At 48.5% G+C, this 16856-nt stretch overlaps 1 protein-coding gene across 1 annotated transcript in view; it reads left to right on the forward strand.

The window, feature by feature from the left end:
• Positions 1 to 6415: 6415 nt before the first annotated feature.
• LOC130114283 (GRAM domain-containing protein 2A) overlaps positions 6416 to 16856 on the forward strand; it is a 45016-nt gene continuing 34575 nt past the window's right edge. Inside the window, exons 1-3 of the mRNA XM_056282117.1 lie at positions 6416 to 6473; positions 6959 to 7066; positions 16346 to 16403. Coding sequence (XP_056138092.1) covers positions 6963 to 7066; positions 16346 to 16403 — 162 coding nt within the window. The 5' untranslated portion in view covers positions 6416 to 6473; positions 6959 to 6962. The remainder of the gene's footprint in view (positions 6474 to 6958; positions 7067 to 16345; positions 16404 to 16856) is intronic.

Genomic DNA, 16856 nt, shown 5'->3' on the forward strand with positions numbered 1-16856 from the left:
AGCATGTTTCACTGAGTGAAGGTAGATGTAGTGAATATTGAAATCCTCCTCCTCCCTGCAAGAGCCCAAGCTCCCGTGTCTGTGTGTCCTTCCTTGAGCAAGACATTTCAGGTCTGACAGCCTCAGGTGTACAGTCAGTAGCGTTTCTGGCGCCTGAGGTGATATCCACCCCCCCCCCCCGTGCCATCTTCGGGGGAAATATTTTTTTTTAGGATATTTCCTCCTTTTTCTCCCCAGTTGTATCCGGCCCATTACCCCACTCTTCCGAGCCATCCCAGTCACTGCTCCAACCCCTCTGCCGATCCGGGGGGGGGGGTGCAGACTACCACATGCCTCATGTGGAGTCGCCAGTCGCTTCTTTTTACCTGACAGTGAGGAGTTTCACCAGGGGGGCGTAGCGCGTGGGAGGATCACACTATTGACCCCACTTCCCCCTCCCCCCTGAACAGGCGCCCCGACCGACCAGCGACCAGGACACATACCCACATCCAGCTTCCCATCCGCAGACAAGGCCAATTGTGTCTGTAGGGACGCCCGACCAAGCCGGAGGTAACGTGGGGATTCGAACCGGCGATGCCCGTGTTGGCAGGCAACGGAACACCCGCGTAATAAATAAAAGTGCAACAGCAGGTGTGCAAAAAAAGGTAAACAAAAAAGGAGACTCGACATATTGTGTGCAGTTATAAATAATTCAAAAATATAAAAATTTGCAATCAAATATTCAACAGGTGCCTCTCTCTCATCATCTCATTCATAACAAATAAGTCAATGTGTGTGTTATTCATTTTATTTTCATAATCATTAAAAATACATATAGATTGAATTGCCCCCATATATACCTATATATATATATATTAAGGGGCAGGTGGCGCCCGAGGAGGTTGCCTATATCCAGGGGTTAAAGTGGGATTTGGTAAGTGGGGGATCTCTGTATTAGAGAGGTGGGCAAAAGTGCGGGAGTGATAGTCGGCCTCAATACTGCGTCTCAAATCAGGAAATTAACGCTACGAGCACATGCACACACACACTACATGCTCAATAAATCACTGGCTACATGTTCAATTTAAAAATTGAAATCCATTTTAATCAGTCTTTTGTATTAGTTGAAAGTGCCACAACTAGCCAGCAACGTCAGCAACTAGCTAGCAACGTTACCGGGTGGAAGATAGCTAGTTAGCTAGCTAGCTAACGTTACGTTCGCTAACGTTAGTTGCTTGAATGAAAACCACAGCAGAGCTAGACAAAACTATTGGAAATACTATTGGAAATACACTGAAGATACTCACTCTTTATGCCCCCAATCCAAGATAATAGTGCAGGTAGCAGGTTGACGCTCTCTCGAGTCTTGTCTGCTTGGTGCGGTGAACTGACCCTGACCCGTGAGTGTGAAGCCAGTCTCTTTTGATGTCAAGTCTGGTGAAGCCACACAGCAGGCAGGTGCGGGTCACGTGAGGGCGCGATATCATTCAAACTTTTAGAAAAAGTAAAGTAGTATAAAATAGAAGAACGATTTTATTTGCGATTTATTTTGTAATGCATGTGAATTGGCTGCATCATGTTTTTTGTTTTAAATTTTACTGTGACAAAAAGGTTGAAATTACTCCTGTCTAGAGTGCCGGATCTCAGCTCCGGTTGACTTGGGGAAGTGCCGGTGTCGGGATCCGGGTAGCTCCGGCCCACTTTAATCACTGCCTATATCTAGAAATGTGTACAATTCTGTAGCGGACACTGACCTCTGACCTTGCTATGGATAAGATGGTTGGGGAGCCATGACGCAAAGAAGTGTCCTCTCTCCCTCAGCTTTGCAGCTGCAGTGGAGACAGTAGCAAACAGACCCGCCTCCCTTACCTGAGTATCACCTCCTCATCACCTGGATGCTGTCTGCCTGTTGCATGGATACTAGCTGTGTATTCAGATCCAGACAACTTTATTCACCCTCACCCTTGGGTGGCCATGCATGCAGACTGACACGAGGACCAGCTGTATTTTTACTAAAGAAAATTTACTAAATAAAATGTTTTCACTGAATAAATATTTGCTAATTGTTTTTACTAAATAATTAATAAATAATTTACTAAATACATGGTACTAAATAGCTGCATTTTTTGACATTCCAGTAGGCAGTGGTCATATTCTTATATTTTCAGTTTATTTTAATGAGCCTGTTCAAGGTAACAGCAACAATCCTGACCCAGTTTTTGTGGTTCGGTCTGCACGGCCTGAACAGACCGCCACTCCCCCCCCCCCCCGCCAAAGCGTGAATTGACGCCTTGGGCTGGAGGTTGTTGGTTTTTTTTACGATGTAAATATTGAAATTTCAAATTTGATTAAAAGACAAGTTCTCCATGTGCGCTCATCTTAATCCCTGTTTGCGAAGTCTTGCGAGGCACGTGCACGCTTCCCGTTGAACAGCCGCAGCATGTGAGCCAAGTCGGTATGCATCTTTATCATCATCATCATCCTCCCCCCTCCTCCTCCGTTCTCCCCCTCCTCCTCCTCCGTTACAAAGGACCACTCTCCTCTTGTGGGTAAGGGATACACGTGCCTCCAGTCTGAAGCATAACTTGGCAAATCCATTTATCAATTTCCATATCAGTTGCTTAGAACAACAGCCACTCTTACATGATCCCAGGCGGGGGGGGGGGGGGGTCCTATACTTAAAGAGACAGTGAGCGGCTCCCTTTTTGGAGACGCGCGTGTACGAGGGGACGCGGTGGGGAAACGAGGAGGGCGACCTCCGGGAGGCGGAGGCTCCGAGGAAACCACAGCCCGCTTATGGAGACCCGGCGCAACAAGTCGGCGTGAGGAAATTTGATCCGCTCGGTCTCGCTGGCAGCCGCGCAGGCGCGTGTGTGTGTGTGTGTGTGTGCGTGCGTACGCGCGCACGCGCGACTGTACCGACCTCCTCTTTTCTCCCCGGCTCGGCTCGGCTCGGACCAACGGACTTTCTCCTCCAGTCCGAGCGGCTCAGCCTGAAGCATCCGAGGTAAGACGAGGACTCCTCGCCTTTCGTTCCTACCTGTTTGTCCTTGCACCGTCCCGCCGACCTTTTTTCTTTGTACCGTTATAGTTATAAACACTCGTATCCCCCGTTATAAACGGGGCTGTACAAGGTGAGCTATGATAATAGTCTTTATCCCCCCCCCCCATTTTATTTGTTGTCTGCCAAATACTGCTACCGAAGCCAGTCCGAAGCCCGGAGGTGTGCGGCGGGAACACGGAGCTGGGATCTGGGAGGAGGGCGGCGGGAACACGGAGCTGGTGTCTGGACAGTTGAGATTGTCGTTTAAAGGCGCGCTGGCTCGCACTCGTGTGTTTCACCTTTGGTTTATTTTCCCGTCGACAGAAATAAAGCCCGCAGCCCTGGCCCTGTATTTGGTGGCTTCGCTTTCTTTCTGTTTTTCCTCCGGTGTTTGTTTGGTGGGTTTGTGTGCTGGCAGTGCTGCTGGGTCGCGGTTGCGGAACATGACGGAACGGTGTGTACTTCGGGACTGAAAGTCGCCTCGCGCTGAGAGGAGAGACCTCCCCGACGTGGCTTTCAGATGCCGTCGCCGTACTGAGGAAAGTTTCATCGCACCGCATTTACTCCTGTCCGCCCTGCAGCCCGGAGCTGGGGCAGTATCGGGACCGTCGTGCGTCTGATCCCTTACATATATCAGTTACCCACACGATAAGCGTCCTGACAGCAAGCATCCCTGCCCTGGTAGGCGTTAATCCGACTTTCCTGGTCTGAATAGCGGTTTCTGCCCAGCTGCGGCGTACCTGGCTTGTGTATGCGGTGTTTGCCGAGGTGTTCCCCGCGGACGAGGGCAGAAGAGCAAAGCGCTCGTGCTCCAGGGGGTTTCAGAAGCGACCCAGCGCAACAGCACCAACACATGTCAGAAGTGTCAGCAGACGCCAAACCTCCAGAGGAGCCCATGGGTCCAGCTCTGGCCCAGGACCTCCTTTGGAAGTGACACTTTAAGTCTAAATGTAGAAAAATATAAAAGGGGCTCTTTTCTATGAAAGATATGAATCGGAATCGTGTTTATTGGCCGTGTAGGTTTGCAAAAACGTGGAATGTGACTCCGGTTTCGTGGCTCTCTCAGTGTACCTAACATAGAATAACAACACTACAACACAACAATCTTTAGATATATATACAAAAGGACTGACTTTATACAGGTGAAATAAGAGGTGATAAAGTGCAGTGGTGCAGAGAATATAGAATATATCAGAGATGCTGAAATAGATGTTAGCAGGTTGCTTACATACATGCCTGAGGTAGAGGGACATGACAGAGCGCACCAGTATACGTACAATGTACAGTACAGTATACACAGCATGGTTGGATGTATTTGACAGTGTTAAGGGTTTGTTTGAATGACAGGACAGCCCGTGGACAGAAACGGTTTATGTTGCACGTGATTATTACCCAAAGTCCAATATTCTGTAAAACCTGTGAGATTTAGGGGACCTTGGTCGCTTTCTCCTGCCAACCGAGCGTTGACGTTAGGCTTTGTAGCGTATTTAAAAATGGCTACAATTTGTTGGATTTGTGTGCTAACGAACAACCGTTTGTGGTTCTCGCCTTTCTGCTGCTCATGTGTCACATTTTGGTTAAATCGTCACGCGTTACGTTGTACGTTTAATCGCGAACAACACACCCAAGATGACGTCATCTTTGTCATGTGTAGAGAGGTGCAGGGATTCTGAAAAAGCTGCTGCGTGCTTTTCCCGGGCAGGTTATTTTCTTACCATTTGCATGGATGTGAGCTGGGGTAGAACAGGGGCTCGGCGGTGTGGCCTCTGGTAGGACAGCAGCACGACAACGTCCCAGCTCGACTGGAACTTTGCAACTCGTAGCTGATTTTCATTTACACTGTTGTTTGCTCAAAGTTGTCCGGGCACCGCCGAAAGGACCAGAGCCGTAGCTTTGGGTTTTTTCAGTTGCATTCAGGAAACGCTTAAGGTCACGACAGACGTCCTGATGTTGTCTCTTCTCGTTTGTGTCTTGGGTGCCAAACGAGGTGTCTTTGAAAGTGGACTCCAACGCTCAAGCTGGACATTAAACTCTACTGTTTTTGACGTCAGTCATAGAGATGTCACGACACGTTAAGTACAAGTACAGGAGACTCTCAGCCTCTCTCCATCAAAGTGACTACAGCTGATTCTGGATGTCAGCTGACCGCGCCAGATATTAGTTGAAGACATTGTCCAGACCACTTATAGTTGCCCTTCCGCATCAATTTTGACTCCGGTCTCATACCGGTCTGTCAGTTGTGTGTTTATTCTCAATTGCTCAAATGTAGTTAAGATCTTTGCTGGGAATAATCACCCCCCACCCCACCCCCACCACCACCACCTGAACCGGGACCATTACCAGCAGATCCCGGTGGGGTAAAAGGAAGAAGGGGGGTTGTGTTAGCCCCTATGGTGATTGCCAGGCTGTCAGAATGTTGACGCGTTTTTTTTCCATGTCAGGGAACGGCTCAAAGAGAGAAACTGCCATGATGGACTATTTGGGTGTGTGGGTTTGGTAACGATAGGAAAGGATGGGGGCAATTGGGGTTATTTAACTTCTGGACTGCGGCATTCTCAGTCTGTCAGCTCTTTGTCAGAGTTGTGCTGTTTCATCTCACTGGCCAGTTCAAACTCAGCTCACAGCCAGGAACGAAGCAAACGCTTGAGTGAGAAGAGCCTTTTCTTTTCAGACTGTTGCCATGGCAACAAAGTGAAAGACCCTAGAATGCATCGCGGCAGAGACGCCTCTTTCTCACCCAGCCAGTGCTGGCGAACAGCGAATGGGGTCTCACGTAAAGGGAGCGAATGAGGAGGTGGTGGCAGAAAGAGATCGTCCTTTTTCCTGAGGGGGGGGGGGGTTCTGAGTGCACTGCCATGACGCCATGCAGTTTAATCTCTTCACCAGCCAATCACATCACCCTTCACCAACAGGAGGCCATAAACGTGTCATTGTGCCCAGACAGAGACCAGTACCCGCTGTAGTACTTCCACCCCCCACCCAGCCTGTGGCCAGGCACTCCTAACCAACACTGGGAGCTCCCACCAGATCGCCATGTTCTTCTTTCCCAGACCCAGTCTGAAAAACAAATGGGCTCCGATAATACACCAACCAATAATAGACTCTGTTCTCAATGTTAACGGACAGAGAGGGTCTTTCACAGCACGGTGGTGGTGGGAAGGGTGTATCAAGAGGATTTTAATGTGTTTCCTGCTAAGTCAGTCAGGTTCAGCTCACGTTCTCTGTGCCCCAGACCTCGAATATAAAATCAGCTCCCTGTGTCTGTTTTCACCAGAATTTTAACTTTTAAGGGAAATGTGACTTTGTTCTAAGGTCTGGTGGAGGATCCCTTTGCAGAGGGATGGTTTGGAGGGCGTACTTGGAGGACTCATGGAACTGTGGGAACTTTGTGCTGCGATTGCAGTTCGTCAGCACATCCAAGCACTCACTGGCAAACGCATACGCTCAATGAGTAGGTTGATGGTTAAAGCGCTATATTTAGTGTTTATTTGATGCTCTTCTCTTTTTATCTCTTGGTCTGACAGCAGCTCTTCAAGTGCAGTCCCCCTCTCTGCAGTCCCACACATTGTTGATAGTGTTTTGAGTTTTGAAGAGAAAAAAAATCTCTATAGCAACCTCATATAAAACAGCCAGCAGTAAGTAGGAATCCAGTGAGCCATAGGAGCACTCAGCCTCTCCCACATAGTCCCCCTCCATTCACAACACTGACCTCTGACCTCGTTCTTTGCAACATTGTCTCCAGGAGACTACTCACAATGGTTTAGGACTGCCCCTAACCCTAGCAGTGTTTGAGCCACGCTGTGCTCTTTGAGCTACCTGGGGTATAGATCCCCCAACCCAAGCTGTGGTAGCGCTAAACGTAATCTGTCAGGCTACATAGAAAAATAGGTCCTATTCTAGTGTTTGACCTCATTGTCGTCTTGTCCCTCTGCCCAGGCTGATGATGGAACACCAGGAGCAGAATGACGACATCTGCGTCCTGCCCCCTCAGGAGCAGGTGGAGCCCCCCAGGGAGGAGGAAGGACACTGCCCCCCACAGTTCAGGTAAGGAACTGCACATCATCTGCACAGTGTTCTGCTCCCCGCTGTGCCCGAGTGAGGATGAATACTTCTCAGTACGACTTGCATTTATGCAGCTGTAGCCTTGACAGAAGGCTAAGAGCCAACAGAGCTAATACAACCGTAGCTAATACGGCTAACACAACTATGATTGAACCAGGCCTAACAGAACCATATGAATTACATATACTACAGCTACGAATTAAATCACAGTAAATAGATCCATAGCTATTACATCTAATAGACCCAACAATTAGCCAGTAGCATATAAGATAGAGCAAAGGCTAACATTTTTAAAGTGATGACTGAGAACCATATCCAGGTTTTGTTCATGCCTTTGTGGTTACAGGAGGGCCCCAGATTATGAACGAGTTCTGTTTTTTTGTCTGTTCGTAAGTCGAATGTGTATGTAAATCGGAGCAGTTACGTACAGTTCACATCTAGCATAAATTAGTCAAATAAATCACGCAGTGACTTGAGCATGGCACAAAGTAGTCCGTCCGTTCGTTAGTGCGAACCATCGTGTGCAACTCGATTTTAAAAAAAATAATAGGCTTTATGGAGGCATCCGGTAGCATAGCGGTCTATCCCGTTGCCTACCAACATGGGGGTTGCTGGTTCGAATCCTCGTGTTACCTCTGGCTTGGTTGGGTGTCCCTACAGACACAATTGGCCATGTCTGCAGGTGGGAAGCCGGATGTGGTTATGTGTCCTGGTTGCTGCAACTTGCGCCTCCTCTGGTCGGTCGGGGCACCTCTTCGGGGGGAGGGGGAACTGGGGGGAATAGTATGATCCTCCCATGCGCTACGTCCCCCTGGCGAAACTCCTCACTGTCAGGTGAAAAGAAGCGGCTGGCAACTCCACCTGTATCGGAGGAGGCATGTGGTAGTCTGCGGCCCTCCCTGGATCGGCAGAGGAGGTGGAGCAGCGACCGGGATGGTTCAGAGAATAGGGTAATTGGCCAAATACAATTGGGGTGAAAAATGGGGGGGGGGGGTAGGCTTTGCGGAGGTCGGTTCGTAAGTACGGGCGTTCGTAAGCTGGGCTTTTGTAACCCGGGGACTACCTGTACTCGCAAAAAGTCCTTTGTGATAACAACACCAAACCACTTCTACACAAGAAAAGCGCTGGATGGAAGGCTATTTTAAAAATGTTGAGATCCAACTTTGCTGACATCAGTGCAGGTACACCGGCGAAAGGTTGCCCTCGCCAATAATTCCAACATACACGTGGAATAAGCAACATGTAGATTGAATTTAATGATGGGGTGTCCAGTTAGCAACTTTGTCCAGTCTTAGAAATGGGGAAAGGTTTTATTAATAAGAAATACCATTATAAATCATTAGAAATACCGTTATAATTTACTTGATTATAAATCATAAAAGTTTAGATAAGTGACTTTATCTGCAGATTTCCCCCCCTCCCTTTTTCTACCAAATGTACCCAGCTAGTAACCCCGCTCTCTGAGCAGTCCCTGTTTCTGCTCCACCCCCTCTGCCGATCCGGGGAGGGCTGCAGACTACCACATGCCTCCTCCGATACATGTGGAGTCACCAGCCGCTTCTTTTACCTGAAAGTGAGGCGTTTCACCAAGGGGGGAATAGCACGTGGGAGGATCACACTACTACCCCCCGAACAGGCGCCCCGACCGACCAGAGGAGGCAGTAGTGCAGTGACCAGGACACTTACCCACATTCGGCTTCCCACCCGCAGACACGGCCAACTGTGTCCGTAGGGACGCCCGGCTGAGCTGACGGTAACACAGGGATTCGAACTGGTGATCCCCGTGTTGGTAAGCTACGGAATAGACCGCTATGCTACCCAAATGCCTATCTGCAGACTTTTGTGTTAGAGGTAGAGTATGGGCTTCATTCTCCAAGGATTGGATATTTTTTCAAGTATCTTCACTGCGTGTATCATTACTAATCACAAACAGCTATAGCCCTCCCTGGTCTATACATATGTGATAGACACAACAATGAGTTTAAACAGTCACCGAGGAGCTCCCTGACTGACTGATGTATGTTGAACAGAGGCGCTTGTTGTTCAGCTCAACCTTCAACTAGAATAACTGACAGTATCATGACAGTACCATGTAGTACCTGACAGTATCATCCCATGGTTGGTTTCAACTTACCATCCTCCCGCTTTGTTTCCCACGGTTGTACTAACAAATGATCAATGCTGGATACAAGACCGTTACTATGGCTACCAAAACTATAATGATAAATCAGGTCACATGTAGGCTGGGGGACAGTTACCATGGCGACTAGAATGGTACAGATGTAGGTTACCCTGACTATGGACAATGCAGGAATCATTACTCAAAAACATTTCATGGTTCATTAGCAGGTGCTGTTACTGTTTTGCTTCACTTTTTGTTACATTACTTCTCGGTCTGTGCAGTGGCATGAACTGAAGCCTATATCCTCTTTTACCTCTGTCAGCCCTCCTGTATTTCTGTCTCTCAGGTCATGAAAACAGTGTTCGCTTCCTGTGTTCATGGCATCTTTCTGCTCAAGTGATCAAAGCAGAGAGAATACTTGTGTGTGTTGTTTATCTGTAGGGGCAAGCCGAGCCCTTGGCCGGGTCTGCCTGAGCAACTGTTATGGAAATGGATTGAGGGATGAAGCATAGTTTTAAGATAATTCAGCCTCAGTTTTGAATTAGCTGTTGTCTTAAATACGCCAGCGATAGAACATTTCAAAAAGGATATTGTCTACATGTAAATCTTCAGGATTTTAGTTTTCAATAGTCGTTTGTTAGTCTACTCATGGATGGGTAATGCAATAACACTAATACCATTACAGTGTGTTTACAACCTGCCTCTGACAGACACACACACACACACACACACACACACACACACACACACACACACACACACACACACACACACACACACACACACACGCCCAGTTTACAAGTGTCATTTTATTTGTCCATGACAGTGTGTGTGTGTGTGTGTTGTGTGTGTGTGTGTGTGTGTGTGTGTGTGTGTGTGTGAGATGAGAGAGAGAGAGACAGAGAGAGAGAGAGAGAGAGAGAGAGAGAGGAGAGGAGAGCAGAGAGAGAGAGAAGAGAGAGACAGAGAGAGACAGAGAGAGAGAGAGAGAGAAGAGACGAGAGAGAGAGAGAAGAGAGAGAAGAGAGAGAGAGAGAGAGAGAGAGGAGAGAGAGGGAGGGATGGGAAGGGGTGGACTCAATGAAGCAAAAGAGGAGCTGAGAGATAGGGGGACTAAGGGAGAGACTGTCTGATAGCACCTTAAGAGACAGTGAGTGTGAGTAGGGAAAGACTGGTGAAGGGGAAAGTACCTGGGAGAGAAAGACAGCAGAAGTTTCCCAATAAGTTACTGGTCCAACTGTTTTTACGAGTTAACTGTGTCAGTCCCAAGAAACCCAATGAATGTACAACAGCAGAGCCACAGCACCTCACCCGGAAAAGGAAAACCGGGAGCCCCTCCCGGAGCCAGACCTGAGAAGGGAGCTTGCCGGTGAGCATCTGGTGGCTGGGCCTTGGCCCCCAGCCCGAAAAACAACATGGAGCCACCACCCTGTGGAGCCACCACCCACGAGGATGAGCATTGGGGTAGGGTGCAATGCAGGACAGGCAGCAGGCAGGGTGGGCGCATGCTGACTTCCGACATCACAGGCTTGCCCTCGGATGTGGAATGTCACCTCTCAGGCAGGGAAGGAGCCTGAGCTGACTTCCGACATCACAGACTGGTCCTAGGGATGTGGGATGTCACCTCTCTGGCAGGGAAGGAGCCTAAGCTGGTGTGGGAGATGGAGTTGTACCAACTAGATATAGTTGGCTCATCTTCAGGCTCTGACTGTTGTGTGTGTTTATGGCACTGAATAGCAGTTTGGCCGTATCCGACCTTCTTGAGTCTTTGGAGTCTCTGGTGTCACTAGATAGGGTTCTGCCTGGGGACTCTATAGTTCTGCTGGGGGACCTTCAATGCTCACGTGGGCAATGATAGAGAAAAGCATGGGCATGATTGTGGAGGGCATGATTGGGAGGAACAACCTCCCCGATCGGAACCCAAGCGGTGCCTTGATATTGGGACTTCTGTGCAGGTCATGGATTGGCCATAACAATACAACATGTTCGAACATAAGGTAGTTCATAAGTGTACTTGGTACCAGAATACCTTAGGCTGAAGATTGATGATAGACTTTGTGGTCGTATCATCAGATCTGCAGCCGAATGTTTTTGAACACGCAGGTGAAGAGAGCAGCAAGCTGTCAACTGATCACCACCTGTTGGTGAGTTGGATCAGATGGCGGGGAAGGCTGCCAGACAGACCTGGCAAACCCAACTGTGTAGTGAGGGTGAACTGGGAATGTGTCTGGCAGAGGCCCTGTCCATGAGGTCTTCAACTCCCACCTCCAGAAGAAGTTCTCGTGTAAGTCGCAAGGGAGGCTGGGGACATGGAGTCTGAGTGGGCCAAGTTCAAAGCCTCTATTGCAGCTGCAGCAGGTGGGAGCTATGGTCATCGATGCCTGTCGAGGTGTGCAACCTAAGAACCTGTTGGTGGACAATGGCGGTGAGGGAAGTCGTCAGGCTGTAGAAGGAGGGCCTTTCAAGATGGTTGGCCAGAGGTCTCCTGAAGCAGCAGACAGGTACTGGGAGGCCAGAAGGACTATGGCTTCAGCGATCGTGGAAGCAAAAACTCGGGTGTGGGAGGAGTTCAGCGAGGCTATGGAAGATGACTTTCAGTTGGCCCCAAGGAAGTTCTGGCAAACCATCCGCCGGCTCAAGGAGGGGAAGCAGGATTTGACTAAGGCTGTGTTCAGCCGGGGAGGGGAACTGCTGACCTGGACTGGGGATGTTGTCAGGCAGTGGAAAGAACACTTTGAGGAGCTCCTGAACCCGACTAACATGTCCTCAGTGGAGGAGGTAGAGTCTGAAGACTCGGGGGAAGCCCCACCCATATTCCTGGCAGAGGTCTCTGAGGTAGTTAAGAAGCTCCATGATGGCAATGCGCTGGGTGTGGATGAGATTCGCCCTAAGATGCTGAAGGCTCTGGACATTGTTGGACTGTATTGGCTGACATGCCTCTTCAGTGTCGCGTTGAGGTCGAGGACAATACCTGTGGAGTGGCAGATTAGGATGGTGGTTCCCATATTTAAAAAAGGAGACCGGAGGGTGTGCAGCAATTATGGGGGCATCACACTGCTCAGCCTCCCTGGGAAAGTCTGCTCTAGGGTGGTGGAAAGGAACAATGCGGATTCCATCCTGGCTATGGCCAGGATCAACTCTTTACCCTTACGGAAGTGCTGAGGGGGACATGGGCATTTCACCAGCCAGTCTACATGTGTTTTGTGGACTTGGAGAAGGCTTACGACCATGTATCCAGTCCTTGTATAACCAAAGTGAGAGCTGTGTCAATATTCTCAGCATAAAGTCAAACACATTTTCGGTGGATGTCGGACTCTGCCAAGGTTATCCCTCATCTCCGATTCTGTTTGTGATATTCATGGACAGGAACTCAAAGCACAGCCAAGGTAAGGAGTGTGTCCTTTTTGGGAACCTCAAAATTACATCTCTGCTCTTCGCAGATGATGTGGTTTTGTTGGCTTTATCAGAACGCGACCTCCAGCGTGCACTGGGGCAGTTTGCAGCTGAGAGTGAAGTGGCCCAGATGAGAGTCAGCACCCCCAAGTCTGAGGCCATGGTTCTCTACTAGAAAATGGTGGATTGCTCCCTCTGGGTTGTGAATGAGTTGTTGCCTCAAGTGAAGGAGTTCAAGTATCTTGGGGTCTTGTTCACGAGTGAGGGTAAGATGGAGTGGGAGATTGACAGGTGGATTGATGCATCAGCAGTAATGCGGACATTGTACTGGACCATTGTGGTGAAGAGGGAGCTGAGCTGGAAGGCAGAGCTCTCAATTTACCAGTCAATCTTCTTTCCAACCCTCACCTATGGTCATGAGCTTTGAGTAGTGACCGAAATGACAGTAAATTGAACTGAATTTTTAATGACAATAAATTGAATTGAATTGAATTGAAAGGGTGAGATCACGGATACAAGCAGCTGAAATTAGTTTCCTCCATATGGTGTCTGGGCTCAACCTTAGAGATAGGGTGAGGAGCTCAGACATCTGGAGGGAGCTCGGAGTAGAGCCGCTGCTCCTTCGCATCAAAAGGAGCCAGTTGAGGTGGTTCGGGCATCTGATTAGGATGCCTCCTGGGTGCCTTCCTTGGGAGGTTTTCCAGGCACAGCCAACTGGGAGGAGACCCCAGGGTAGACGCAGAATTCACTGGAGGGATTACATGTCGAATCTGGCCTGGGAACGCCTTGGAATCCCCCCCAGGAGAAGTTGGAGGGTGTTGCTGGGGAGAAGGACGTCTGGAGTGCCCTACTTAGCTTGCGGCTACCATGACCCGACCCCGGAGAAAAAGCTGATGATCAGATATGAGAGAGAGATGAAAGTGTGTAGTTTCACTGGTTTAAGTGGTTCTCCTTGCCATTCTTGTTGTACTGCTCATACTGAATATTCACATGGTACTGTCTATACTGGTTTTGATGGGCCTATTGTTTTGTTTGGTCATACTGGTTATACTCATTGTATTGTTCACACTGGTCATATTGGTCATACTGGTTAAACAGGACCTACACTAGTCATATTTGTCACATTGGTCCTACCCGTCGTAACAGTTATTGTGGTTATGGTTGTCATACTGTTTCCGTTACTTATACTGGTCATTGGGATTATCTTGGTTTCAGTGATCCTACTGATCTTACTGGCTCATTCATTCTCTAATTATTTCTGGTATGGCAGAAATGTTGGGCGCTGGTTGAGAACATGTCTGATGGGAATGTTTTGGAGTGCACGGTCACCGGCAGTCTGAGCAATGTCACGAGCAGGCTTTTTCTTAAGCTTTCTGTCCTGGAGTCTTTGTTGTGTCTAAACAGGGAGGAGACTGATGGAGTCTTGGTTTAGCCGTTTACACAACAGCAGGAGATCTGGAACGTCAAGAGTTAAACCTGAAATCTGGTCTGACAGTCACTACGGTGACAGGAAGCAGTTTGTGTGTCTCCAGCAGCTTGGCGTCCTCAGTTCTAATTAAAAGCTGTTGAATAATGAAGGTGGCGAGCTACTGCTGACAGAGAGCCTCTGTTCTTCTGCCGCACACACACACACACACACACACACACACACACATACACAGCTCCTGCCTGCATACATGAATTTAGATGTTTGTTTTGAGTGTTTTGAGAATTATTCATATGGAAGAAGAATTTCTCTACAGATTAAAAAGAAATAATGATGAATAATCTCTTGCTGTCTCTCGAGTGCTCTCCCTCTCGCTCTCTCTCTCTCTCTCTCTCTCTCATTTTCTGCTTTACTGTACCCTTTCATGCCAGAACCATGTTTATTACAGTACATAATTAGGCTATTTTTTCTCTTGTGTGTGTCTCTGTCTTTGGGTGTGTGTGTGTGTGTGAGGTGATGTGGAAATGCATTGTGGGTCTGTTGGATCCGGCACTGTCAATATGACATCACAGTACAAGAAGTGTGATATTAAAGCACCAGGGATTGCGGTTCATATGAACTCACAGATCAGCAAAATTAAAAAAAAAAACTTCTGGAAATTCTTAAAATAAACATCTTTGTCCCTTTAAATCTGTCCCTTTAATGCCATTCTTATGTCAAAGTGAGTTTAAATGCATGTTCTGTGTATTAGGCATGAGGGACTGAGGCCAATGCTAGAATAAACTAACAAGCCTTTCTGAATTACAAGTGACCAGCGCCAACCACACTTAGTGATGGAGGAGTTACAGGGAGAGAGATAAAGGCCTAATGATCAGACATGATAGAAAAGAGACAGTGCGGGGCATCCGGGTAGCATAGCGGTCTATTCCATTGCCAACCAACAAGGGGCTCGCCAGTTTGAATCCTTGTGTTACCTCCGGCTTGGTCGGACGTCCCTACAGTCACAATTGGCCATGTCTGCGGGTGGGAAGCCGGATGTGGGTGTGTGTACTGGTCACTGCACTAGCGCCTCCTGTGGTCGGTCAGGGTGCCTGTTTGGGGGGGGGACTGGGGGGGAATAGCGTGATTGTTGCGCCCATGATGTCCCCCTGGTGAAACGCCTCACTGTCAGGTGAAAAGAAACGGCTGGCGACTCCACATGTATCGGAGGAGGCATGTGGTAGTCTGCAGCCCTCCCCGGATCGGCAGAGAGGGTGGAGCAGTGACTGGGATGGCTCGGAAGAGTGGGGTAATTGGTTGGATACACTTGGAGAGAGAAAAAAAATCAAAAAGAAAAGACACGGCGCGACAGAGAGAATAATCATGGATGGTAGAGATATGAGAGAGAGAGAGAGAGAGAGAGAGAGAGAGAGAGAGAGAGAGAGAGAGAGAGAGAGAGAGAGAGAGATAGCAGATATGCTGTATTTCCTTGAGTTTCCAAAGAGGTTGTTTTGCATGGACTTTATTTTCATAATCATCAAAGCATTTCTGTCCTCATGGCGACTTGCTGGTCACCTGGACTCCCTCATTGAAAAGTGTGTGGGTTTGTGGTGTGTGTGTGTGTGTGCGTGCCTGCGTATGAGTGAGTGTGCGTATGTTTTAACCCGTGTTCCCTCTAGAGAAGGTTAATCCGCCCACCACCACCCACACACACACACGTCACACTTTGTCCAGTCTGACCAGAATCTAACTGACCACTTTCTCTTTCTGTCCCTCTCTGTCCACCTATCTATATCTATATCTATAGCTACATCTATATCTACATCTGTATCTACATCTATAGCTATATCTATATCCATATCTACATCTATATCTACATCTATATCCATATCTATATCTATAGCTACAGCTATATCTATATCTACATCTATAGGGTGGCACAGTGGCCTAGTGGTTAGTGCTGTCACCTCACAGCAAGAAGGTCCCCGGTTCGAACCCCGGGGTTGTCCAACCTTGGGGTCATCCCAGGTCGTCCTCTGTGTGGAGTTTGCATGTTCTCCCCATGTCTGCGGTGGGTTTTCTCCGGGTGCTCCGGTTTCCCCCACCATCAAAAGACATGCATGTTAGGGTTTATACTCCTGTCTGTGCCCCCTGACCGAGGCATGGCAAGATGAACTGGAGTTGGTCCCCGGGCACTGCACGGCGGCGCCCACTGCTCCTAGCTACACAGCTAGGATGTGTTACATGCTGAGAGTAATTTCCCTATGGGGATCATTAAAATACATCAAAATCAAAACCCTCTGTTTGGCTGTATCTGTCTGTCTGTGTCTCTGTGCTCCAGGTTGCAGCTCATTGATGACCTTTCCTATGAAGACGTAAAGAAGTGTTACCGAGGGTCGGTAAGTAACAGAGTAACACACATTAGTTACCTACTGTGTACACCCAGCATCACAAGTGCAGACCCAGCTCAGTGTCTCCACTGTTTAATGTCTTAACAATAGAAATGTCATTAGTATTGATACCATACCACCACCACCGCCACCCCCCCGCCCCCAAGCTGTCAAACAAAGTTCTGTTGGACCAGTAGAGAACATTCAGAGGTTTCCAGAGCCTGGTGCAGAGGCACGAGACAAGCAAGGGAATCTGGAGCTGTTTTTTACCCCTCGGTGTTTAATAAACACTGTCACTTTTTCGAGCAAAGCTGGTAAAGCAGAGCGATGGTGTTTAAATAACAGCGAGGAGCCCGAGTATCAACTTTTCATGGTCCGGATCAGGAAGTGGGACTACATATCCGAAACCAAAGCCAAGTTGTGACTACACTCAAAAAACAGGATGCCCGTTGTGCTAGTCTC

The sequence above is a fragment of the Lampris incognitus genome, chromosome 6 (genome assembly GCF_029633865.1).
Source record: "Lampris incognitus isolate fLamInc1 chromosome 6, fLamInc1.hap2, whole genome shotgun sequence".
NCBI lineage: Eukaryota > Metazoa > Chordata > Actinopteri > Lampriformes > Lampridae > Lampris > Lampris incognitus.